The 27,103-nt window shown below is 31.9% G+C and overlaps 1 protein-coding gene across 1 annotated transcript; it reads left to right on the top strand.

Moving 5' to 3' along the window:
* Positions 1-258: 258 nt before the first annotated feature.
* Positions 259-26,651, top strand: Nmd3 (60S ribosomal export protein NMD3). The gene is made up of 14 exons (XM_076499581.1): positions 259-715; positions 2,145-2,279; positions 3,941-4,034; positions 8,657-8,866; positions 10,014-10,104; positions 17,908-17,986; positions 18,497-18,593; positions 20,351-20,468; positions 22,983-23,134; positions 23,766-23,881; positions 24,358-24,430; positions 24,624-24,727; positions 25,883-25,953; positions 26,432-26,651. Exons 1-14 carry the CDS (start codon positions 669-671, stop codon positions 26,566-26,568), a joined length of 1,524 nt encoding a protein of 507 aa, XP_076355696.1. The 5' UTR covers positions 259-668; the 3' UTR covers positions 26,569-26,651.
* The last annotated feature ends 452 nt before the right edge of the window (positions 26,652-27,103 follow it).

The following is a 27,103-nucleotide window of genomic DNA, read 5'->3' as shown; positions in this document are numbered from 1 at the left end:
AACTTGTTTCATGTGGGGCTATATAAAAACCTTCCAGTTTTGCATTATATAGTTTTTGTAGGTGTTTTTGCGTTTTTTACCACTACCTCACCTACTGTGGATATATTTTCACCAAATTTGGTATGGAAGTTCATTGGATACATTAGGGAATACCTACAAATTTACAGTTTTGCTTTTGGCATTTTTTGCTATTTTAATTTCTTCATGTAACCTTTCGATAATCGCGAATTTATATAAAATTCGGACTGCAGCTAATAGTTTCACAGGTTTTAACTTCTGAAAAAATGTAACTGCTAAATATCGTCTGTAGAAGTTGAGTCTTAGTCTTTATTGAAATGCTTCAAAGACTTGGTAGATTTTTATCATTGGAAAATCAGCGGTAGGGGGAATATTAATCTGAGATCCATTCATAGAATTTGAAATTATAAAATTAAAAACTAGATTCGTAAAAAACGTGGGTGGTATGATAATTTCTATTTTTGTGTATCATACACATAGTTTTTCATATATTTTTTAGTCTTAACTGTTTATTTCGATGTTTTATTTATTTATTTGATTAATAAGCATCTTAAAGAAACAGTATACGTGTAACACTACTTTAGGCTAACCTTCGTTACACTTTACACGTGTGTGGGCAAGTAGGCCAAATTTGTGAATGCCTCGACAAGATGGAATTTCTAACTGGTGAAGTTGAACCTTCGAAAGGAAATAAAATGTAAGATTTTCTAGGAATAGTATAGTCACGACGACAAGTATGTTTGATCTTTCAAATGCAACACAGACATTTGTCAAATATGTATAATTTATTTGTTTTCAATAGGTTTCATTTATTATAATGTTTTGGTTATTATTATAAAAGTAAAGTACAATTTCGGTTTTCAAGGCTATCATAACCTACAATAAAAAAACAGTAAGAAATAATTACCTTGTACATTTTTTACCGTAGGATGCACACTGATGACTTATTCTACTCATGAATCAAATCATTGTGTGTTGGTTATAGCCCTGTTGAAAAACGAAAAGTTAGCATTTGTGTTTCCAAAGCTAAATAACAATATTTCTAATAACATCATGTCAGTACCGAGATCACCTGTAAGAAATCTATTCAAATTATTAACACTTTGATACATCTAAATTAGTTATTTAAAAAAAAAAAAAAATATCAATGATAAGGTTGTCTTTACATTCACCTGGCATGTTCACTGGCTCAGTGCATTGGACCTGGAATTATGAGTAAACAATTAGATTACATTGTATGCTTCTTACTGCTGTTCAGGGCAGTAGGTCTATTGGATTACTCCCATTTTCCCATGTTGGCCCTAGACCTTCAAACTTGGGAATGTAGGTGATTGTGGGCTTTGCAGGTACTCCAGCTCTTTTCTTTTTTTGTACTCAGCTGGGTGATGCTTGTGTATGGATGCTCTTGGAGACAGTCACCATAATTCTTTTTGTGTGATTTCTGCTGTACTTTTATTGCTTATCTTCCAACCACCACCAGTTCCAAGGATAAGGGAAGAGCTATAACCACGCATATCTTACAAGGTATTACAGACTGATATAAATCAATGAAATATCCAAAGAGAAATGACTATAATAGTGGTTCTTATAATTTTTCTTTATTAAACACCAAAACGTTTCTTTTTAAATCTGGGCAGATGAAAATTGGAGTTACAAGTTATCTGCTACTGTGCTTTTTTACAGTGATTCAACTTTCACACAGAATACTTGAAAGATGCTGCTAGTTAAACAAAGATTGAGAATTGATAATCTAGAGACAATTACAAACTTAATGATAATAGTAAGATTAAGATTTGCATTAATAGTTATATATAATATAATGAAACTAGTTTTAACTTATGAGTAAAAAAAAGTTGGAATAAAAGAAAAATGGTTATGTAGCAAATATGTGAACTACACATTCTTTTACTAATATTTCAGTCTTAGCAAATTAAAATCTTAATATTTCATAACTTGTATAAAATAACTTAATCATAAGTTAAAGATAAATAATATTTAAAAAGTTTTCTAAAATAAAGAATACATTTAAACAAAGCATAATTTTCCTGTCTATCAAAATTTATTTTATTGGTTGTCCTTTTTTGTTTTTAATTAGCTTAGGGCTAATGATTAGTTTTATTTCATAGCTTATGCTGTCAGTGTGGAACTACAATTGATCCCAATCCAGCCAACATGTGCATTGCTTGCATACGAACTCTTGTGGACATTACTGAAGGAATTCCAAAACAAGCTACACTTTACTACTGTAAAAGTTGTGAAAGGTAAGTAATATAGGTGAATAATTCTTCTTTCATACTTATTGGAAAATAAAATAATGCAAAGAGATCAATAGTAATAGTGTTGACACTCAACTGTATTATATCTTGTTAAATAATTGTTATATTTGAAATTTTAATTGTTTACAAAATAGTAATTCACACTTGTATTATTTTTAACTTTGGAAAAATTTTAACATTGTTAGTGAAAAATTCTTACCAAAACCTTTCAAAATGTGTGTTATTGAATGATATCAATCCACAGGAAAATGTATAAATACACAACTCTGTTTTGAGTGGCAATTATATATGTAAAAATCAACTTTGTGAATTTGCACTTAGGTCATTATGTATGAATATTATTTCAGAGCTATGAATATGAAAATGTGATGCTTAAATGCAATTGTTTCAGAGCTTAGCATAGGTTTGCATAATACCTGTGTTTGAATATTGGAAAATAGTGTAAATTAATGCTGCTAAAAATATGTTTGTTAGATTTAGCTTCAGTTATGAAAAATAGATTGGAATATTTCAAGTTTATTTGCACTGAAAAAAAGTAGAAGGATCACAGTAAATAATACAGATTGGATATTAGATGTTATAAATTCCATCTTTTGAGATTTATAGTTTCCACTTGGTTGACTCTCCCCACTACTTGTATACTGGTTTCTGAAATAAATCTAATACAAAGAAATGTGAAGTTGTTTAGTCCCATGAAAATCACTGTTGTGAGTGAGATAATTTTTTTCTGAAAGAAAATTATTTTCAAACATGTAATGAGAGTTACTTTTAATTTTTGGAACTTTTTAAGTATAATATATAGTTTTTATTAATATTTTTGGTCTTTTATAACTTTCCATAATCTGAAATGTTTATATCAAACTTGATCTGAAGTGAGAAAAATGTGAGCTGTCTTACCTCTCACCAAACTTCTTTCATGATTAGATCTCTGTAAAAGAAAAAAAAAAAAAGAAGCAAACTAAAATATGTTAAAATATGAAGTATGTGGCAACATTATATATCATTACAGGTCTATGTATTTGTAATATTCTTGTTACTTTTTAGTTTTCAATCATTTGTACCAGCCAGGTTGATTTGATTCTGTTACCAAATAGTTGCCTTTGTATTTTAAACATCTATTGTTAAAAACTTAACCTGAAATACAACTTACTAGATTTTAATCTGCTGTATTTTTTTAAAATGGAGAACCTTTTAACTGTGATATTTAAGCATCTGTTTATTGTATTATTTACTTTATGCATAAATAACTTGTAATAATATATAGTATATATCTAATTGTGTTGCATCTGTTAAGACACAAAATGGAAACAAATTATCATTTTGCTTGTTCGAGAAAGAATCATAAATTTACCAATACCAACCAGTTCATTTGGAAAATTTTGCAAACAACCAAAAAAAAAGGAAGTATTTCTATGAATTTAAAAGCCTTTATGTTGGTTTTTAGTGCATACCAACTTATTAATGTAGAAGCTAGCTAGGGGCATAAATTTTGCCACTATAGCAATTTGCTGGAATTGAGATTATAATTTCATGTTGTCTTTAAGTACATAAAAATGTTGACATACTTTCTTTGAAAATAATTTGTAATTAGTATATTTCATTTAGGAATAATTGTTGATATTCTACATTGATTTTCATTATAATAGATACCTCCAACCACCTGCTCAGTGGATTGTTTGTGCTCTGGAATCAAGGGAACTCCTAGCTTTGTGTCTAAAAAAACTTAAAGGGCTCAATAAGGTGAAAATAAATAATTGTATGTAAAACTGATATACATAAAAACTAAAACATTATTGAGATTCAATATAAATGTTTTCTTGTATACATATAGAAGACAGATGAAGTGCAAATGCAAATTATTCTTCTGTGATTAAAGTAACATACAAATCAATACTCATTTAATGTGTTTGACTTTATGTAGATTGTAAATGAAGTGTTTGTTGCTTAGAGTTGCATTAAGATTTCTTCATTTATATGTTAAAATGGAAATAAATAATTGTGCATTAAAATAATGTTTTATATTTTAAAACATTGATAATATATTCTTGTGTTATTGTTTGTCTAAAATAATTCACATTGTTGATACCTTGACTTTTGATATATATATCTTTTTGTTTTGTAATATTTCCTAACTTGTTTCTTTCTGGCATGGTAATCAATGTTGTAGATACTTGTATCAGTGAATTATGATATCATAAAAGAAAGCCAGCATGGATTCATCATGTATGTTATGGTGTGTGTGTGTATATGTTTATAAAAATAATTAGGTAAGCCTTACTTGGAATGCTTTTGTAGTTTTGTTTTCATTATCTAAGAAAATACATTAAGTTATTGGAAAGGGGCTCAGAGAAAGGCAATTAGGATGATTCTGGTAATGGAAGGGTTATTTAATAGAGATAGGTTAAGACATCTGTACTTTCTTTTGTGAAAAGAAGGCTAAGGTGTGATCTCATTGAAGTTTCCAAGATTACCCAGTGGCTTGGTAACATAAAGCCCTTAATTGCTGTTTTAATGTATTTTAAAGATAGCAGAAAAGATGATACAAGTTTATGAAGGACAGGATAAGTTCAGTTTTAAAGTTTTATTTTCTGACAGAGTAATTGACTTAAAGAATGAGTTGCTGTTGGTAGTAGTAGAGGCCAGAAATTTCAGGGAGTTTAAAAATGGAATTTATGATTTATTGAAAGAGTAGATTTAATTTATAATTACTTTATTTTTTGGGTGGATGGGTGTGCAAGGATGGATTCTGAAAGACCAAATGGCTCCTTGCGATTTGTGGATATCTTCTGTATACTGTACAATTCTTTTATACCTACTCTTTAAATGTGCTAAGTTGTCAAGTGAAATGGGAGGAGGGGGGAGTTCTGTGAAACATTATACCCAGTAATCAAGTAGTGTTTGTGTTATATGTGTGGGAAACATGTACTGGGTAAAATCAGAGGTTTGATTCCCCTCGATGAACTCAGCAGATAGCCAGATGTGGTTTTGCTATAAGAAAACATACACACACAACATGTACTGGGCTCCTGCTTTGGTTTATTGCTTTTATTCTGAGAATTGCAGAAATAAAACCATAAATTAAAAAGAAACCAACTTGAAAAATTATTAATGCTTATGATATTCTGGAGATTATACAAATGAAATAGGTGATTTTTCACGTTAAGAAAACACTTCATATCACTCAAGACTTACTAAGCAAAGGCTGTGGAAATGAATAGAGAATTCTCTAGTAAAATTACTTTATGAAAAGGTTGTTTTTTTTTCATGTATAATAGACTTGTAATTTTTATTAAAACTTTGTCAAAGTTTGAGAAGAAACACAGTAAATTCAGATTTATAATAAATTTGTATAGCTACATGCATAAGGAACTAGTCAATTTCATCTAGCCCTTGAATAGGATGTTGATAGAAAATAGCACTGCTATATTAAAGGATTTTATTTTTCACGTTCAGTTTTTCTTTATAAGCACATAAGTGTTTATTGGTTTATTAACAAGTCATTACTCAAAGGCCATGTCATTGCATTTATTGAATTACATTCAAAATTTTATTGAACTACTATTTCATGAACTTATGTCAGTAAGTTTGGTATCAAACTGTAGATTATAATTCAAATTTTTGTATTGTACATTAGGTAAATTTTAAAAGTAAATATTAGATGAACACAACTAAATATCGATTTATTTGAAATGTATGTTGAATGCAACACTGATTCAGATTAGATGTTTGTGGTGTCATAATTCTAAGTCTGCAGTTTTATATGAATTAAGAACTCGAGTTACCAATATTGACAGGCTAGAATATAAAATAAGAACCCAATATCTTTTTATTTTATTGAGATATGGCTTATGTAATGAATCACAGAAGCCCTGTTAAAAAATGGAAATATCATGTATTGAATAACCAAAGAACAGCTTAGAATGTTCTCCTTGTGGTTTTCTCAGCAACTTTAATCTGTTAGAGGCTTCCTCTTTCTTTCAAACCACAAATTCAAGAGGTAAGTTGTGTCTTTAGTCTGCTAGAAATTCCCATTATTTATTTATTTATTTTTTAGATCTAAATGCAGCTTAGTTACTGAGCTTGATAAAATATAGTGGAATTTTATGATATTGATATAGTAATTTGTGCCGTTTTGTTTACTCACCTATATATATATATATATGTGTGTGTGTGTGTGTGTGTATAAAACATGTAAAAAATATTGTTTGACATCATCCACATGCAAGAGGCTTTTGTAATCTGTCAAGCAGTAACTGAGTTCAAAGAAGAGATAGTTTGCTTTACTTCTTTATTTACCATTCAATATTTTAAGATAAAAGTTTAATTTATTTCTAAACAGTAATAATCTGTATACATTATGTAATGTAGAGTAATTTAAATGTAACTATATATTACAAAATACTAGTCTACTAAATAGCCAAGACATGGTCACTTTGCAAAGACTAAAAATCAGTTTTATATTACTGCATATGGTAACATGAGTGTACGTACAGTACAAGGTCCATATAATGTATAGCTATGAGATTTAGTCTATTTAAACTAAACATTTGTGTTTTTTGTGTTGTAATTTGTAGTCATTCTAAAATGAAAAATGCATAATTTATTTCCAAATTTTTTTATGGTTGTTATGAGGTCAGTTAAATTTACAGACTCCACATAGCTAGGGTTGAGAAGAAAACAGATAAAATATAAAGTTTTATTGAAAACATGTTTGAAATCCATTTGAGAGGTTTCAGAGATTATACAAATAGGTTTTGAGATACTTAGGATGAAGAATAGTTTTTAATCATAACTTAAATCATTTAGCACTCAGACTAGTAACAAAACAGACTTAATATTTTCACAAATAAATCTTTATTAAACATACTTCATTTAAAAAATTTACAATCTTTATTAAAAATCTACCAAATTTTGTGAAGATACACTGCATCAAATGTTATTTTGCAAATACTAAGTATTTGCAAATGTATACACAAACTCAGGTATATTATATCAAGCCTGTTGAAAAAGGGTTAAAGGGTTATAAAAGTGAATAGGCATTGTAGATTTGATTTTGTGTGGTGGATGGTACAACAATTAGTAATTGACTATTCTGAATAGCAGATTTTCTTAGTGGAAAAATTGACCACATCCAATGTATATGTAAATGATAATGTTCAAATGTTTGTCTGAGATTGTAATAAATTTAATAAAATATATATTAGTATTTTTAAAAATATTTTAATTGAAGGCATAGCAACAAACATTATTAGAGTGCTCTTAACTTTACTCCAACCTTACAAAATATCTTTAAGTAATTGATTCAGAATAACACATTTGTGACAATTATTACAGGAGCAAAATGGTTAGTGGCTGGTAAAAGAGAAGTTGGTCAAAATTCTATTATTGCCAATTTTAATAATAATAATAATAAAAAGATTACTAATTATGAAATAAGATTAAGTGTGTTATTGATTTGCCTAAAAATGTGTTTAGAATAAAATTGAATATAATGAATTTTGTGATTTTATTTGCAAGAAAACATTTCAAATTACAGTTAATGAAATTTCATTGGAGCCAAAAATAACAGTATGTATTATCTGTTTTCAAAAGTATTATTTAAATATTTTCATACTTATCTTTTCAAATTGTTGTGAAGAAATTTTGTGTTTGATAGTTCTGTTTTTTTTAAAGTGGCAGTTGTTTATTTGCACATTGGAATAAGTATTGCATTTTAATTCATACTTTGTTTTTTGTTCATTTCTAAAAGCCCTGTAGTTAGCATGCCAAACTATGGATATCTGTCCATCATTGGCATTCTTGTATTACAAAAAAAAATTTAAAGAAAAATCATGTTCTGCATTTTATAACCTTGAGGTATTATAAGGGTGACTGTCAGATCCTTCTTTTCAGTGAGGTAGCTGTTGTCTTCTCTCCCTAGCTAGTATAGCTGTAAGTCTACAGATTTACAACACTAAAATCAGAGGTTCAATTCCCCAAGGTGGACTAAGCAGATAGCCAGATGTGGCTTTGCTGTAAGAAAACACACTCTCTGTAGATTACCAGTTGAAAATTAGGGATGGCTGGTACATTGCTCTTGAATATAGTTTTTATTAACCTTGTAAACAATGGTGTTTGAAATTGTGTTTGTCTTGATCACTTATTTATTGGTTTTGATGTAAAATGATCTTAATACTCCTATTTTTGGATACTTTCTTTAGTCTTATTAGTTATTTTTGCAACAGTGTTGTTGAATGATTTAAATGCAAAGCTCCTAAAATCTCAAATACCATCTCTATAGTTTTCAGTCTGTGGTAAGTTTAAAATGTAATTTTTATTCTGTCATGAATTTAGCAAGAGTTGCCTTTGTTTGTCTTGTATAGATCAGATTAATTGACGCTGGATTTGTTTGGACTGAACCCCATTCACGTCGAATCAAAGTGAAACTTACTGTGCAAAAGGAGGTTCTTGGTGGTGCTGTACTGCAACAAGTCTTTGTCGTTGAATATATTGTTAACACCCAAATGTGCCCAGATTGTCATCGTAACGAAGCTAAGGATTACTGGAGAGCTGTTGTACAAGTTCGACAGAAGGTACAGTTAGACTTTTGTAGAAATGTATGTGAATATAGAACTAGGGATGGGGTATGTTGTAGTTTTGATCAGATAATGATTATTTAACTCTTGATATTTAATCAGCTGCTAGTGCTTTCAGATTAAATAGTAGATGTGCTACCACATAAAGAAAGTGTGCTACAGGCATGAGATGCCACACCAGTATAGTACAGTATTAAACTTATTATTATTTGAAAAACTGATAAATGTGTTCAACCTTTGATCCCCTACAGAGGTTGTTTGGAATGTGCTTGCCATTGTTGTTGCTACTACTACTGAGACTACCTGTGATAAAAAGTGTTGTAGGCATGACAGTTATTTAAACTACATAACACATCTGTGCTGTCATGGCTTTATCACTTTAAAACAAGGTAAAATACTACTGTGTTCAGAATCTAGTAGTTTTTACCACTGTGCTAAATGATGCAATACCTATCATTTGTGATGCATGTGCAAGTACTATCATGCCTGTGTAATAATTGAGATAATCTGTTGATGGAAATGCCCTCTGATTTATTTCAAATCTAATATTTAGCTGGATCTGATTTCTTTTCATAGTGTAATATTAGCCCATACTGACATTCGTTCCATCTCTGAGAAAAAACAATTTTGCTTGTTTGGTTTCTTAAACAATTTCCAGCTGCTCATTTAAGAAATCTAAAAGTGATATTGTATTGTTTTCTTATTTTACGAGATGTTATAGTACATTAATTTATGAAAAAATTTTTTGTTACATTTCTTGTGCCATAAATAGACTTAACGAGCTGTAAAATTAGTATAGGTGGTAAAAGTCAGTTATGAAAAAAGAAATAAAAAATTTTGGAATTTGACACATTGTTATGAGCTTAAAACACCTGTAATTATCTGTAAATGTAAATGATTCAAATGGACTCTTCTATGCAAAGTGATGCTGGAAGTTTCAATAAACTACAGAACTAAAAGTTTTAGTTAAAAGTAACTCATGACAGGATAAAAATATCATTTTAGACAAGCAGAAAGAAATTTGATAAAGTAAAGCTTTGCTAGAAAGTGGTGTTATAAAAAATACACAAGTTGACTATTTGCTAATGTTGCAATGTGACAATTCAAGAACGTTTTTGTAATGATGTTGTTTGTTTATTTCCAGACTGAACACAAGAAAACTTTTTTCTATTTGGAACAACTTATTCTCAAGCACAAAGTTCACCAGAGTTGCCTGTATCTAAAAGCTTCTCATGGTAAAACTTCTTTCTACTTTGGTGTAAGGAAATAATACTAACCAAATATTGAATATTGACAATAGTAGCAGATGTACCTGTGTGATACATGGTGAAAGATTTAATACAAGTGTGTATCTTGAAAGTATGTATAAATAACATGTTGAAATCTTTCAAATGATTAATTGGACTTGAAACCAAATTGCAATTAAAGAATTGATGTGTTACTAAGTGTGGATATAGTGTTTCTATTTATGTTTTAAGTATTCCAGTAATGGTTGAAAGTCTATACTGTATGCATACCCCATATAATAAAAGAGAAAACTGGAAGAATCCCAACAGTACATGTAGTAACCACCCCCACTGACTGATCCATATTTAGTGAGCACCAGATTTATGAATTCTTTATATATCCCAAATCATTCTTAGTTGATTAAACCATATTTGAAAGCCAAATGCAAGAGTCTAGGAAGAGGTATATAACAAGTAAAGAAAGTTCTCTAAACATATAGTATGATTCTTGATTAAATCAAGTTGTCACTAGTTTGTTAGAAATAATGGTAAATGAAATGAGGAATTTGAGTATTAACCATATCCCAACCCAGTACTTGTTTCAAGAGGCAATAGCTAGATGTTGTATGTGTTTTTTGGAGAATCAGATATTAATTACCACTTGTTATGCTGTATTTATATCCTACTGTAGGTTATTGTTCTATTAAATATTTATTGTCTTACCTCACCAGAGATTTTATTACTTTCTTTCAGTTAATACTTAATTACCTAACCAATGAAATGATTAATTTTCATTGTAAAGATTACAAGAAAAATAAAGTAGACTGAGATTGCATTTTTAAAGTAATAAATTCAGAATGTTCTTCTAAGAAGAAAACTAATGTAATTATTATTTCAAGTTAGATGTTAAAATTTTTCAGATATGAATGATGAAAAAGTATCATGACTGTATTGTATTTTTTTTCAAAATAATTTAAAATTTTTATCTATAGATTTTTTGTTCTGAATCTGGCTATTTTTCTGTATACAAAAGATTGAAAACATTATACTAAAACACTTTTGGTTCATGTAACCACATCTGGTCATGCTGTATCTATCAACCATCCTGAAAATAGTCATGAAATAGTTTTTTTGTAACAGTGAGGCTTTTGTGTCAAAATGTATACATTCCACATTTTGCTTAATGTGCCAGGAGGACAGTTTTCCAGATCCATTCCAAAGTCCAGTCATGCAGAAATCCACAGAGGTACATAGTACATTCTGTTTCATTATCTTAGTGCTTTTTTAGGTATGTACTGGTTGAAATGGAGGTATCACTAGAAGCTTTCTCTTAGTGAACTCTTCCCCTGTTTGCAGAATTTATTTCAGAATGTGATCTTAATTATGTTAAGTACTGTTGTGTGGGGTGTGTGGACAGCTTTTGCCACTGAGCTTTGTGTTTTTGGATCCTTACCTCTCAAAAGATGCCGAACTTTACTTACTTGATGCTCAACTTGGAGTGCTAGAAAGAGATCTGCAACAAGTTTTAGGTCTTTCTAGCACTCCAAGTTGATCCACACTCTTTGTTTTCCAATAATATTTGGTGCAAGGGATATCTGTCTTGAAAATGCTAAATTCTCAGTCTGAACACATCCTTGTGATCACAATGTATGAACACCTTGCATAAAAAGAGGTGTTACATATACTTCCCAAAAGTGATTAGTGTTTGGAAGCAGTACCAACAGAATGTCAGAATGTGGCTTTTTTTGTGTGTAATTTCCATCATAACTTTATTGGCTGTGGTTGTTATGTGGTTTGCTTAATTGAATTTACAAAATGGTTTTAATATAATGTTTTCAACCCTCTGTATGAGTCTTTTTTTTTTATTAAATGATTATATACAGTAGCAAGTAGTTAAAAAAAAGGGAAAATTTATAAAACACCAAAGTAAGTTATAAGTCTCAGTATAAATTTTAAGAATGGTTAGATTAAAAAAAAACTTCTCTGGGATCTAAACATCTACCCACGTGTTTGCCGTGCATGGCAACCCGTGAAGGGGAGGAGAGGATCCTGGTGGTTGAGAGGTCCAACCCTAACACACCACTTTGGCCTTGAATTCCTGTAGACGGGTGGCCTTTGGGTGGCCCCCCTTGGGTCAATCGGCTGGTCCACTTGGGCTGAAGTCAACCAAGTACCAGTGTTGGAAGTTCTCAACGGGTGTTGTGGACATTGTGTCTGATGCTGGGGTTTGGGTATAGTGCTCACGAAACCCTGGCGTTGCTGCATTGACCTTGCATGACATTGTAGTGCATCCCCTCGTAGGGCTCCATGGTGGGTGGGGTCAGTGGGTACCGAAATTTTTCTTTTTTTTCTTATGAATCCTCCTTCAAAAAATTTAAATAAAATAGTGAAAAAACAGTCAATAGGTAAACGACCATGTCTTGAAGACTTTGAGCAGCAATCTTCAACATCTGTAACACGCGTACCTTATTTTCTTATATTACATTCTCTTTCAGAAAAAACTTTAGGGCAAATGTCCCCCTTTTTAATTCAGAAGGGACTAGAGGGTCTTGCTGGCTCTCCAAAGTCAGTAAAGAAGCTTTGATCTGGAGACATATTAGTTGAAACATCCACAACCCAACACAGTGAACTCCTCTTGAATTCAACGGCAATTGGGGATATACCTATTGAGGTTACCCCTCATGCTACCTTGAAGTTATCACAAGGTGTTATTGTTGAAAGGGGTTTGAAGAATGTCCCTGAGTCAGAGATTCTGGCTGGTCTCTCCACTCCAGGAGTTTCTGCAGTGAGGCACATCTCCACTCCGCAAAGATGGAGTTACACTGCCAACAAATACCCTCGTTTTGACATTTACATCATCACGTGCACTTGCCACCATCAAGGCATTTATCTAATTTGCAGGGTACGGCCATACATTCCAAATCCTCTCCGATGTTTCCAATGTCAGAGGTTCGGCCACTCAAAGACATCATGTCGTGGTTCCCTGACACGTGCTCGTTGTGGTGGCAAGGACCACGATGCCAATGAATGTGACATGGATCCACATTGCGTCAACTGCAATGGTTCTCACCATTCCTACTTTCGTTCTTGCCCAAAATGGTTGGAGGAAAAAGAGGTGCAGCGTTTGAAAACGACTCATAACATTAGTTATCCTGAGGCTCGGAAATTGCTGCCCGCCACTCCATCTCGGACATATGCTGCTGCACTTCATTCCACAACTACAGTGGGAGTGCAGACAGATCTCTCTGTGCTTCCAAGAGAATCGTTTTCAAAACAAATGATAAGCCTTTTGACCTCCATGGTTAAAAAGGTTGATGAATCGACTTCCACACCCATCTCTGTTCCTCCCATACATTCCAACAAACCTCAAGATCCACATCTTTCAGTTTCAAATACAGGCATTTCTTCTGATACATCTTTTTCTCCCACCCCAAGAGGCAAAACAATCATTCGTTCGTGTCTTCAGTCACTGAAATCCCCTTCCAATGACAAAGACCTGCCCAATCGACCCAAGGCAGGATCCATGGGGGTTGAAGACCTCCTCCGACTAAGGACAGTAAGGAAAAAGACGTGGTTGTAAACAGAAGGGTTCTCCAGCCACTTTGCCTACCTGTCATTAAAAATGGCCACCTTGATACAATGGAACTGTTGAGGTTTATGTTCTAATCTGGATGATATCAAAACACTAATTGCTTCCTACCATCCTGTATGTCTTTCCTTGCTATTCCTCTGATTGTTTTAAACCAGATGTGGCAGGAGAATGTTTTTCCTGCTGCCTGGCACCAGGCTATTATTTTACCTTTCTCTAAGCCAGGGAAAGACCCCAAGATTCCTTCAAACTACCGTCCAATTGCTTTGATGAGCTGTCTCTGTAAGACCTTAGAAAGGATAGTTAATGCTCATCTTGTTTGGTTCCTCGAGTCAAACAACCTCCTCTCGCCCACCCAGTGTGGGTTCCGATGACAGCGCTCCACCACAGACCACCTAATTCGACTTGAAACATCAATCAGAGAAGCCTTTCTTAAATGCCAACATCTTGTATCAATATTCTTTGACATTGAGAAGGCTTATGACACAACATGGAGGTATGGCGTTTTGCGAGACCTCCATACATATGGGTTACGTGGCCATTTACCCATGTTTATTAAAAATTTTTTAATGGACAGGAGATTCCAAGTTCATGTGGGTTCGACACTTTCCCGTTCTTTTCTACAGGAACTTGGAGTCCCTCAGGGATGTGTTTTAAGTGTCACACTTTTCAGTGTAAAGATAAATGCCATCACTGAACAACTCCCTTTCACTGTTGCGAATGGGCTGTATGTTGACAACTTTCACATCTCGTGTCAGTCGTCGAACGTGAGATATATTGAGCGGCAACTACAAACTGCCCTCAATTGTGTCCTGAAGTGGACTACGGCGAACGGCTTTAATTTTTCTCTCTCTAAAACCATTTGCAAGAACTTTTGCTGCCAATGGGGTATTCACCCTGATCCTGAACTTCATATCAGTGAAGTTTTGCTGCCAGTGGTCCCCGAGACCAAGCTCTTGAGGCTTATCTTTGACTGTAAGCTGACCTTTATATCACACTTAAAGCAGTTACGGGTCAAATGCACAAGAGCACTGAACATCCTCTGTGTCCTCTCTACTGCCAGTTGGAGAGCAGGTCAATGTTCTATATTAAAGGTATATCGTGCTCTTATTCGATCAAAACTCAACTATGGATCAATGGTCTATGGCTCTGCCAGACCCTCAGCCTTAAAGATGCTGGACCCCATTCATCACCAAGGACTTCAACTCTGCACTGGGGCTTTCCGCACCTCTCCAGTTCAAAACTTATACGTTGAATCTCATGAACCTTCTCTGCACCTTCGCTGTTTGCAACTGTCTTTACTATATTCTTTGAAACTTCGTTCCTTACCAAAGCATAACACCTGGGGATGTGTTTTCCTTCCTCAGTGGGCCGTACTTTTTCAGAACAGATGATCTGCCATTGCTCCTTTTGGCCATCACATCCAGGCACAATTGGATGAATTTGGTCTGTTCTTGGATGACATTGCAGAATCCACAGGTCAGCCCATCCCACCATGGCTTATTACAGCTCCCAAATGTGACCTTTCTTTCAGTCATCTGAAAAGGCAGATACTCCAGATTGGAAGTACCGTCTTTTATTTAATGAACATCTTTCAAACCATCCTTTCATTTCTATTTATACAGATGGTTCCAAATCAGGTAATTCTGTGGGCTCTGCCATGGTTTGCTGCAGTTTGGTGGTTGCACGCAGAATATCCTCTACAGTTTCTGTGTTCACTGTTGAACTGTATGCCATATCTCTTGCCCTGGATCATATTGAAGCTGAGCAGTACTCCAACTGCACTATTTATACTGACTCGCTTAGTTCTCTACTGGCCCTGGAATCGCTACACGTAGGCTCACACCCTGTTATCACTGATATTCAAAACTGACTGGCCCATTTTTCATTAACTGCTACTTCTATCCAGTTTTTCTGGATACCAGGCTATGTTGATATTCGCAGGAACGAGCTTGCAGACACGGCAGCTAAATCTATCCGCTCAGGCACTATCACCACTTTGTCTATTTCGTACATGGACTATGGTCCTGTATACAAGGCTCGGCTCCGTGCCAGCTGGCAATCCACTTGGAGTGAGCAATGCGACAACAAGCTTTTTTCAAATAAAACCCTATATTGGGCTTTGGCCATCTAGCTTCCGTAAGGTTTTGAAGGAGGAAGTTGTTCTAACTAGACCACGCATTGGTCACAGTTTTTTAAGTCATCGTTTTCTTTTATCTCGAACGGTTGCACCAGTGTTTGTTAGTTTGTGTAACACTCAAATCACTGTAAGCCACATTTTACTTTCTTGCCATCGTTACGACTCTCAACAACGGCACTATTTTAAACATGTTTTTTCGCAGGGTTTATCTGTAACATTGGACAGTGTTATTGGTTATGGTGACTCTGTCCACCTTGATAAAGTTTTTAGTTTTTTAATGGTCATTAATCTTTTTAATCTCATTTAAGTGTTGGATATTTATTCATTAGACCTTTTTAATTGTGGTTTGCTTTTCAAAGTTTCAATCTCTCTAGTTCAATTGGAAATTGGAAAATGGCCAGAACATTAAATAACTTGACACCAGGACTGGAAAGGCCAACTTCAGGTGACTAACGCTGCTGTTTGAACTACCCGTTAGTTGTCCTGGCAAGTTGTTATTTCAATTTTGCTGCATGTCTTTTAAACTTTTATTACTTTACCCTTTGGTACTGGCCATAATGACACATAACCTGGAACCAGGACTGGAAAGACCAACTTCAGGTGACTGATGGTGGTTCTGGTACTTGCCTGTTAGTCTTCCTGGCAGGATATGATCATTACCATTCTGCTACAGGTAGTCCTTTACAACTTTGTAGACTGGATGTCAACATCGGTTTTATGCAATTTTGTGTTTTTACTCGCTGTTTTGTTTTTACCAATTTTACAACATTTACTTTACTTTTACCTTTTTACTGGACATTTGGCGATCCATTATTACGATTTTGCTATATATCCTTTAAAACTTCTATTATTTTACATTTTGATAATAGCTGCTATGATACATAACCCGGAACCAGGACTGGAAAGGCCAACTTCAGGTGACTGACAGTGGTTCTTGAACTTACCTGTTAGTCTTCCTGGTGGGTTATGATCATTACCATTTTGCTAGAGTAAGTACTTTACAACTTCTTTTACTCTGCTTTCTCTCTTAACATTGTAAACTAGGTGTCAACATTGGTTTTATGCTTTTTCTGTTTTTCAATGATGTTTTGTTTTACCTTCATTTCATTTTCTGTATTTTACTACATTTAATTTATTTTTACCTTTTTACCAGACGTTTGGCGCAGATAGCCTAGCTGCTTTGTGCCATAAATCAATCAATCAGATAAAAAAAACAAAAAACAAACTTATTAATAAAGTGATACAAAGTGTAAGATTATAATTTTTTCAGTTACTTTAAAGTTAATAGCAGAAATACGACCCAAAAAACAACTGTTTGCGATAGTTCCTGCAAAAGGCAGTACTTCAGCTCAGTTAATTTACTATGATAATCTCAATCAAGGGAATATAAGAAAACTTTTTGAATGTTTTACTAGTGACTAAAGAACTTTATACATTTCAGTTTTTATCAGCTTCTCATGAGTATGAATATGTCAGGCAATCCAGTTGTTGACAGTGTCACGAATACTGTGTTTGAGAGTCTCATCCTGATACATACGAGACTCGGTTGTAATGAAACTTTGTTAGAAACTTTTCCTTATGATGTTAAAAAAATTGTGTAAAGTTTCATTAAAATCAAATGTAAACTGTTGGAGGAGTTCAGTAGACAGATGGACATTAGCCTCATATATATAGATTTATTCTGACTTCAACTAATAGTTGTGAATGTTATCAATAAATGATGAGACAAACTATTTTATTTAAAACTGCTTGTAAAATTTGTTTGTGTTGTTGAGCTACTTTTAAAATATATAGTAATTGGTTGTTCTGAGGTATTGATTTATATTAAATTACTCTATTTGTTACTTAAATTAGGAGTAATTCATCCAAATGCCTCCCTGCTGTTTTATTTGTTGTTCTGAGGTATTGATTTATATTAAATTACTCTATTTGTTACTAAAATTAGGAGTAATTCATCCAACTGCCTCCCTGCTGTTTTAGACTTATTTATTATTTCATTCCTAGAAGTAAATAGATATGTAGATAGCCATGTTATAGCTTCATTATAGTAAATATTAGAAAATGTAAATTATTTTTTTTGTAGAGGGCTTGGACTTCTTCTTTGACAAACGAGATGATGCTCGTAAATTTATGGAATTTGTACAGGCATTGGTGCCATCTAGGTAAATTTGTTTTGCTATGAACTGTAGATTTTATGTACATCTTATTTAAGAACTTAAAATGTTTATTTTTATTCAAAGTTTCATATATAATTTTTTCTGTTAATTGAAAAGTTAAACAGTTTTAAACTTGTGACTAACTTGTGCTATTTTTGTGTAGTTTTAATGAGTTTAATCCATTGATTTTAGCTTGCTGGAAATCCCAAAATTTCTTTTGAAGTAACATTATATATTAAAACTTCTTTGAATTAGAGGTTTTGACCTTGTGAATACTTGTTGTGTATTGTAACCATGAACTACTAAAATTACAAACAATATATTTCTGATTTTTTTTAAAGTTTTTATTAACTTCTAATTTTAAGAACTTTTATCAGTCTGTATTTGGTTTACTGATGTTTATAGATCCAAATAATATAATATAAAAAGCCAAGTTAATGATTGAATGTTTACATGTGGTAAATGTAAAATTTATATGGAGTCTTAAATTCTTGCAAATTTGTGATTTCTTCTCAGGAGTATCACATCCCAACACCTGGTATCACATGATCCACAAAACAACACCTTCAATTACAAGTACACTTTTTCTGTGGAGATTGTTCCAATCTGTAAAGTATGTTTTTTACATTTTATGTGATCAAATAAGTTCTATTTCAATTTACTGACATGGAAATATAGTAGCACTACATTTATTAATTTCCAATATGTGAATCATGAAATTTATTTGTGTTGTTTATTTCTCTTTGTTTGATTATAATGTTAGAAATATAATATAAACAGATATGTAATGTAATCACATACAATTTTTTTTCTTTTCTTTTTAAAGTGGAATATGTTAATAATGGTAATGGTTTCTGTATGTAATAATAGTTTGTACATGAATATGAATATAAAGTAACAATGTTGTATGAGTTTTTTGTATAAGATAAATTAGTTTCATAATTACTGACTTGTGACTAAAATTAATTCAGTATGTATCAAATATGCAAAGTATGCAACTGCCAAAGGTGGTTGAAAAATAAAATGATTTTAATGTAAATGTGGCAAATCACCTCTTCGTATTTTTACCCTACTTGAGCATTTCTGCTGTGAGTTGCTAATTGGTGGAGTGCTCAGTTTACCTTCCTGTATAGTGGAAAATTCTCTTCATTTTTTCATTTAGTGCTCAAAATAAAAATATTCCAAAGTTATTGTTACTAGAAGGTACAAAATAAAAAAAGTTATAAAAACTGAAATTAGGCCCCATAAATATGAGCTTGACAAACTGCATCTTTTGTTTGCAAGAAATGTGCAGAAGAAAATTATTTTTAAATTTTGTAAAACTATGGGGAGAAAATCAAGATAGCTTAGAAACTGGCATTTAAAACATTAAGAACTCAAATGTGGTTGAAAAGTAAGCTTAAAAAAGACAAGATTGTACATGGCACCATCTTCTTGGTGCTCAATATTAGAAAAGCAAAACAAAAAAAGAAATTTATCTGGGAAACAACATTTTTATCAAGTTTATACAAAGCTAATTGTTGATTAAAAAAAAAAAGTAAAATACTACTAATAGCATGAGCAAGAGGCCACTACTGCTAAAACTAGGGAAACAACCAGTACTACATCCTTGTGTCATGCAGTCTTAGAAAGTGAAGAAGCCATAGTTGCTCATAACAAAGACAATTTTAAAGAGGAAAAGTAAACAGAAATTGAAAATAGATCTTTATTTAATTTTACTGATCTAGTTAAATGGCCAAAAAAGTTATAATGAACTTGTTGGCAATCCATACAAATTCTTCTTGCTGACTCATCTAAACCAAGCTCAGTGGACTTGATGAAAGACTGTTCTCCGAGTCGGCTTGTCAGATGGTGAGAGACAACTAACGTTTGTGCTGAAAAATGTATGACTGTTTTCAGATACTTTTATGGAGAGTTACTAAAATGACTATGTAAAATTTATTGGAATACATGCATTTAACATCAGTGTTTTCAAACATTTCTTTTACTCAGATTTCTACCAACTATTCACACCTGTTGCGAGAGGAATAAAACTTTTCAGAAATTCAAGTTTATTGAAACCCGAGATCAGTCATGATGCAATCAAGACTTGTTAGATTGGCTAGATTCTTCTTAGAGCATATAGTGTGGGATTTTGCTTCAGTGAAGTGAAGATGAGTGAAGTTTCCATAATTGTAAAATTTAAAACTGGTATAGTAGTAACATGTTGAACATTGTAAAACTGGGGGTATGACAGATTGAAGACTTATCTATGGTTAGCTAGCACCAGACCTGCTTACATATATTATAAAGTCATTGACATGTTTCAATAAAATCAGTTTCTAATATGACTCATTCATTTGAGAATATTGAAGTTTTTTTTATTTTTAGGATGATGTGGTCTGTCTCCCTCTTTCTCTCGCTCGTTCACTTGGTAATATTGGGCAAATCTGTGTTTGTGTTCAAATAACAAGCACAGTGCACCTTGTGGATCCAAATACTTTACAAGGTAAGTTTATTTTGGTTGTTTCAAAGTATTTGTTGCACTTCATATTGGAGGATGTTTTGAGAAACACTGGATTAAATAATTTTACTTTTTTCTTTTTTCACCAGTGTTTTCTTAGATTTTATGAGAGATGACTTTAAATCATAATAAAGATAAAATATTATACAATTTTTTTCTTTTTTACAGCTGAGAAAACATAATTGAAATGAGGTTTTACAAATAACAATTTATAATGTTTGGCATAATTATGTTCATAACAGATTATTATACAATTCATTTCTGATAAGTTTTTCTATTTTGCAGTTACCTACAAGAAAAGTTTTGTACCAGTTAAGTTCTTGAATGAAAAGTTAAATTGATAATAACCATATATCCTTTTATACAGTACTGTGCAAAATGTAAAGACAAGAGAATATTTTGTCATTCTTTCCATTTTATGGGGCTAATTCTTTTATGCCATTATAGAATGTAACTTCCAACACTATAGTAATGCTGCACTAATCTGTATTGACAACTGAATGAGCCAGGGTAAGAATACTTACTGTTTAGAATTCTTATATACTTGTACCAAGGACATGTCATAAGAGTTCTACTTGAATAAATATACTGATCAAATTTATGGCCTGAAAAAACTGTTATGGTGCACTATGTATTGTTGTAACTATATAGAAAGAGGTTAGCATATGATACTGTTATATGCTTAAAGAAAATCAGTTTAATAACACTCCACAAAGCACCTTGATAAAAAGTGTGTTTAGTGCAAAATGTTAAGTGTTTTATTTTTTTTATCATGCCACGGCCCACAAAGCATAGAGAACTGTCAGGAGAGCAGAGAGTTTGAATAAAATCGTTACGTAATGCTGGTTGTATTTTATAACAAACTGCTGCATACTTGAAACACTTCCCAAACACTGTCAAGTACACTGTGAGACCGAGACAGATGAGTTTGGAAATAGGAAAGGAAGAGGCAGAACATCTAAACTTAATGATATTGACATTAAGCATTTTTGTTTATGCACTTTCAGGACAGAAGGAAGACTGACACTGATCTCAAGCATGAGATAAACGACCATGTAACAAATGACAGGAAAGTGTCCAGATTTACAGCATCAAAAAGAATCAACTGAAATGAAATATTTGGTCAAGTAGCAGTTAAAAAAACCTTTACTTCAAATATTGTCAAGGAATTGAAATTTGGTAAAAGTTCAGAAACTGAACTGTTAATGATTTGAAGAGGGTGTTATGGACAAATGTGTCCAAGTTTGAAATATTTGGTTCAAAGCTTACATTGTACATTTGATGGAAGAATGTTGAAAGATACCTCAATGCATAGAACCTACTATAAAGCATGAGGGAGGCAGTGTGATGGTTTGGGGATGTTTTTCTGTTGAGGCATGAGGCAACAGGAAATATTTGCAAAATAGATGGAATAATGGACAGTGCAAGTGCCATTGCATACTGAAACATCATGGTATACCAAGTGGTTTGTGAAATACTGGCAAAGGATTCTACTACCCTGAAAATAATGACCTCAAACACGTATCCATCATATGTAGAAATTACTTAACTAAGAAAACAGTTGTCAAAGTCATTCAAATTATTAAATGACCACCACAGAGATCTGATTTCAATCCAGTTGAGCTGGTCTGGGATTTGAAAGATCAAAACTTGGCAGAAGTTATTTCCAAAGAAAGATTTTGGGAATGTACTTGAGACATTTGGAGTAAAATCCCAAAGGATTTTGATTAATTATGTTTCTACAATATCTGAAAGACTGTATGTAGTTATTAAATAAAAAAAGGGAGATGCACAAAATGTTAACTGTTTGCTGAACTCAAGCACTTCCAATTAATTTCTGTTGTACTAAGTATGAAGGTTAATAAAATTATAATGTTCCATCTGTGATTTACCTTTCATTGCTATTTGAAAGTAGGATGAAATCTGCTTTTTGACCTTGTCCTAACTCTTTTGTATGGTACTGTATATTATAAAACATGTGCAAATTATTTTGGTAAATTTACTTTTTTGTTTATTTAGAAAGGTTTATCAAGATTTAAAAAATAATAATTGACCATGGAACATAACTGTAGGAGTCTTTTTAAATGTACAATAAATCAGAAATTTTATAAGAGTTCAACAATTGGAGTATCATATCTTATTAAAAGATACCAACAATTTTAAATTGATAAATATAATTTATTGAGAACTTTTCTAATGTTATGAAGTTACTCGGGTAAATAGAATGTCATAAAAATATGATATTTTTGTATTGGAAATTCTGTAGATTGACATTGTTTACATATGCATTTTAGCATCATGTAACTGGAATGGTCACAGTTTAGCTGCTTCATGAAGTAGTACAGTTAAACATTTGTCTCGTGCTGTAGCTTTGATTACAAGTAAATTAATTAATGTTTGGCAATATTTAGTGTAGAAATTATGTTTTGTATGTTTTAACTGTATAATAAGCATTATGTTTGGTGTCTGTGTTGTGTCTTTTTTTTTTTTTTTTTGTAGTGGCAGAGATCAATGGCCAAACTTACTGGAGGACCCCTTTCTCTAGCTTATCTTCATCAAAGCAACTCATAGAATACACAGTCATGGATATAGAAATGGTAATGGATGCAGATAGAAAAACTTTTGCTGGTCAGGGACCTCTTTCAACAAAGGTAAGGTGCAGTCTCTTCAAATTTGTTATTCTGTAAACTTTAAGTTTCCTCCTTATTTAGCAGTAAACACTATAATTATTAAAGATCTTGTCAAATTAAGGATTCGGGAAAGTTTTTTATGTTCTGCACTTAAATGGACAAAACAGCTTATTATTATCTTGTATCCTAAACCTTGCAAATTATAAGTTAATGAGCATACTACATCAGTAGAATATTCAGAAACCATAGTAACAGTTAAGAAAGAAATTGAGTATTTTTGTTAGATTTATTTATTGGTAGAATTTTGATATTAACATGTTTAATACTAATTAAGTTGTATCAAGGTAGCTTAGAAAATAAGCAACCATTAAGTTCAATTTGCATCTTTACAAATCAGGTTGGTTTTTAGCTGTAATCTTATTTCTTTGATGTTTTGAATCCTGTATTATTTTGTACTTTAGTATTGAAAGTTGTTGGGTCAATTTTCAAACTTGAGATTTTTTTTATCTGGATAATACAGTTGTTGCAAAACACTCAGATGCTACTGGTAAGAAATTTATTTTAAAACAAAGCTTTTAAAATGTTAAGTATTTATTAATGTGCAATAAGGTAAAAGTTGTTAAAATACGATATAAAGCTTTGACTCTTGCAGCATGTCCTGGCAGATGTGTGGTTGGTTCGCTCGAGTGAATTGGGGACAGCTAACGATCACATCCATTGTCGGACACATCTTGGTCATATATTAAAGCCTGGAGATGCTGTGCTTGGGCAAGTAATGTTTCTTATCATTTATGTGTTATGAATATATTAATTTTTTATTTTGTAGTAGCAAAGAAATTAGGTCTGTAAATTTCTTTGAGATGATGAAATGTCATTAATTAACCCTAGAATTTTAAATCATTAACACTAGGTAATATGGTGCCATAGTAACCCCACACTGGCATTCTAAAATTAAGCATTAATCTCCAGTAAGGTAGGATGTCACGTTTATGGAGAATTAGCTCCAGAATATTAAACTTTAGGTAAGAAAGAATAGACCTTGATAAGGTAAAATATTATATTGAGTTATACTTGTACTATATATAAGCTTTTTATCATGCATTTTTTAAATATGCAAATTTAATATTACAGTTTGTGTATCATCTGTAGTATATGTATTTATAAAATTATTAGGAGTTTTTAATCTGTAAAAGTTGATAGCTCTTTTCACTGAGTTTGATTGTATCGGTACTTTCAATTTCCAGGTTTGATTTGGCAAATGCCAACATCAACAACCCCCACTTTGAAAAATTAAAAAATGATAGAATTCCAGATGTGGTAAGTTTTTCAGTCAAATGTTAATTTAACATACTTATGAATGATAGAAAGAAAGATGTTTAAAGTGAAACAATTTCTGTTTATGTAAGTATATATTCATGATAAGTATCTATAAAAAATGACTCATTAAATATAATGAAAACTTCTTGCATATTTCTCTAGTAATTTTAGCTAAATGTCCTATTTGTTTTAGGTATTAGTAAAAAAGATATATGGAGATAAAGCTCGTCGTACTCGTAAACGAAAGTGGAAACTTCAACGAATGAATATGGACATGGACACTAGTAGTATAAATAGGTAGGTCATTTTGTCACCTTCAATTTGTTGTTTTAATTATGTTAAGTGTTGCAACTCAACATGCATTATCTTTTATAACCTGTGACTGTAACTGTCCAAGTTAACTAGTTATAAATTGTGTATTTATTCTTCAGAATTTTTAAGTGTAAAATAAAAATAATTTTCTTCTATGTATGCATGCTAGTGCACCACAAAGGCTACCCATGATCTATAACATTACAGAGATGAGTGCCTGGGCCTTTCATACACCCCTTTCTATCTCTACTAATGGTGTTCTTAGTGATGGCCTTGGTTATGAACTGTTGCTTTGCAGGAGGTGATTGGACAATAGACTGAAATAAGTGTCTTTTTCATCTTCATTACATTCTTTCCAAAGGTCATCAAACCTATATAAACAACTTCCAAAGGCCTGTTCAACAACAGAAATGAATTGTGCATGACGTAACCATTTATTTTTGTATCTTGTGACTGGACAATATGCAACTTCCCTTACTATCTGATGGCAAGTGCTGGAGTAGCCTATTTACAAGAAACACACTTTTCTTTACTGATGCAATTAAGTATGAAAAATATCCCTTTCTTCAAAATAACATTTTGGGTTTTACATGCTCTTATAAGGAAAGTGGAGAACTTCATATCTCTAAGTTCTGTAATAATCTTTCCAGTGGTGATACAATTGTAAACCACAACACTTCAGCTCTAAGGACATTTAATCTGAGTAGTCCCAAACCATGGACTTGCTAGAGAAAGGTTAATCAATATGCTTATTGATCATGAACGATTCTTCGTATTTTTTATGTTTAAATGTAATTTGTTTTAACAATTAACCTTTGTCTCTTTCTGTTTTCTCACAAAGATTCATATTGTAAGTTTTCTCATTTGATGATGTTATTGCTGGAATTTATATATTAATATAGTTATTACATATTATAATATTTTTGTAACTGAATATTTGACTCAGTATTATAATTTTATTTTTAGATTGTATTTTCCAGTAAATATTTGTTGGATCTTATGATTCAACAATTGTTGGTTCATTTTGTTTATTACTTTTTTTATTAATATGCTTGGTATTATAATTATTTTTTTTAAACTTACAAAACATTGAAAAGCCAGTACTGATGTTTTTGTCTTGACAATTTCTAATTGTGTCAGGGACTTCACTGACTTCTTAGAAGATTTGGAGGAAGATCCAGAATATCGCAAAAATGTCAACATTTACATTGGTACGTTTATACAAATAGAATTATTAAAATAAGTAAATGCTTAAAGATGTGAAGAGCCTTCAAAATAACTTAGAGTTTTATATACGTATATGTATTGTCCAAAATTAAAACAAAAATATTAATGAATCAAATCATTTTCATGGAGAGACTATGTTTCTTAACCTTTGACCTTTATTTTTTTTCCTGATAAAATTTGCAATTTTTGGTAGTGAATTGTAATTTTCTTTAGTAGAATTATTCCTTGATAATTCTTGTTATATATGTTTCAGTTTGAAAGCTCAGTTTTCCTTTTAAAAATATTATATTTTGTCATGACATTTGCATACCAATTTTCTTTTCTCGGATGTTGATAAGAACAAGAAAAACAATTTTTTTAGAAAACAAAGTCCCTATATGCTGTCTTGTAAAGAAGCTTTTAGCTTTGGGATCTCAGAGTTTATGAAATTTTATTCTCAAAAGTATCTTTGTTTATATATAGACCGAGATAAAATGGCTGTAGATAGTGATGACATGGATGATGAAGGTACGCCTCAGATTACCTTGCAGGAAATGTTGGATGATCTTAGTCTAAGAATGGATGGTGCAGGAAATGATGGAGATGAAATGATTGGATAAGTTTTGGAAAAAGAAAAATATTTTCGTTGTAAACACGTTAAGGAAAACTTGACTTGTTGGAGAAATAAAAAATATATTAAACATTTTGTATGTTAACAGAAATTTTTTTAGTGAAACACTACAGTGGTATGAAGTTTCTCTTTACATCAAAAACCAGTAATTTACTAATACGACTAAGTATTCAGCATGTATCCACTTGCACTTTAACTTGGACTAAGTTGAGTTATGCATTGATAACACTAGCATAAGTAAACATTTATCATGTAACTCAGTTAACTTGTATATCCTTAGATGACTGTTTATTCATCTCATTCACAGTTTATCCAAATCTGGTATTTGGTTGTCCAAATACAATGAGATAATATATTTATAAATTGAAAAATTGTAACTTAAACATTCTCACAGCCTGACAGGTCTGATACAGTATTTACCTAAAATATAAATAAATATTGATTGAAAAACTACAAAATCCTTAAACTGTAAATGACAAAAATATCTGAATTGTGAAGCCTTTGTAAGTAAGTCAGAATTCCAA

The sequence above is a fragment of the Tachypleus tridentatus genome, chromosome 4, assembly GCF_004210375.1.
Source record: "Tachypleus tridentatus isolate NWPU-2018 chromosome 4, ASM421037v1, whole genome shotgun sequence".
NCBI classification, from domain to species: domain Eukaryota; kingdom Metazoa; phylum Arthropoda; class Merostomata; order Xiphosura; family Limulidae; genus Tachypleus; species Tachypleus tridentatus.
This window is presented reverse-complemented; position numbering and strand designations above follow the sequence as displayed.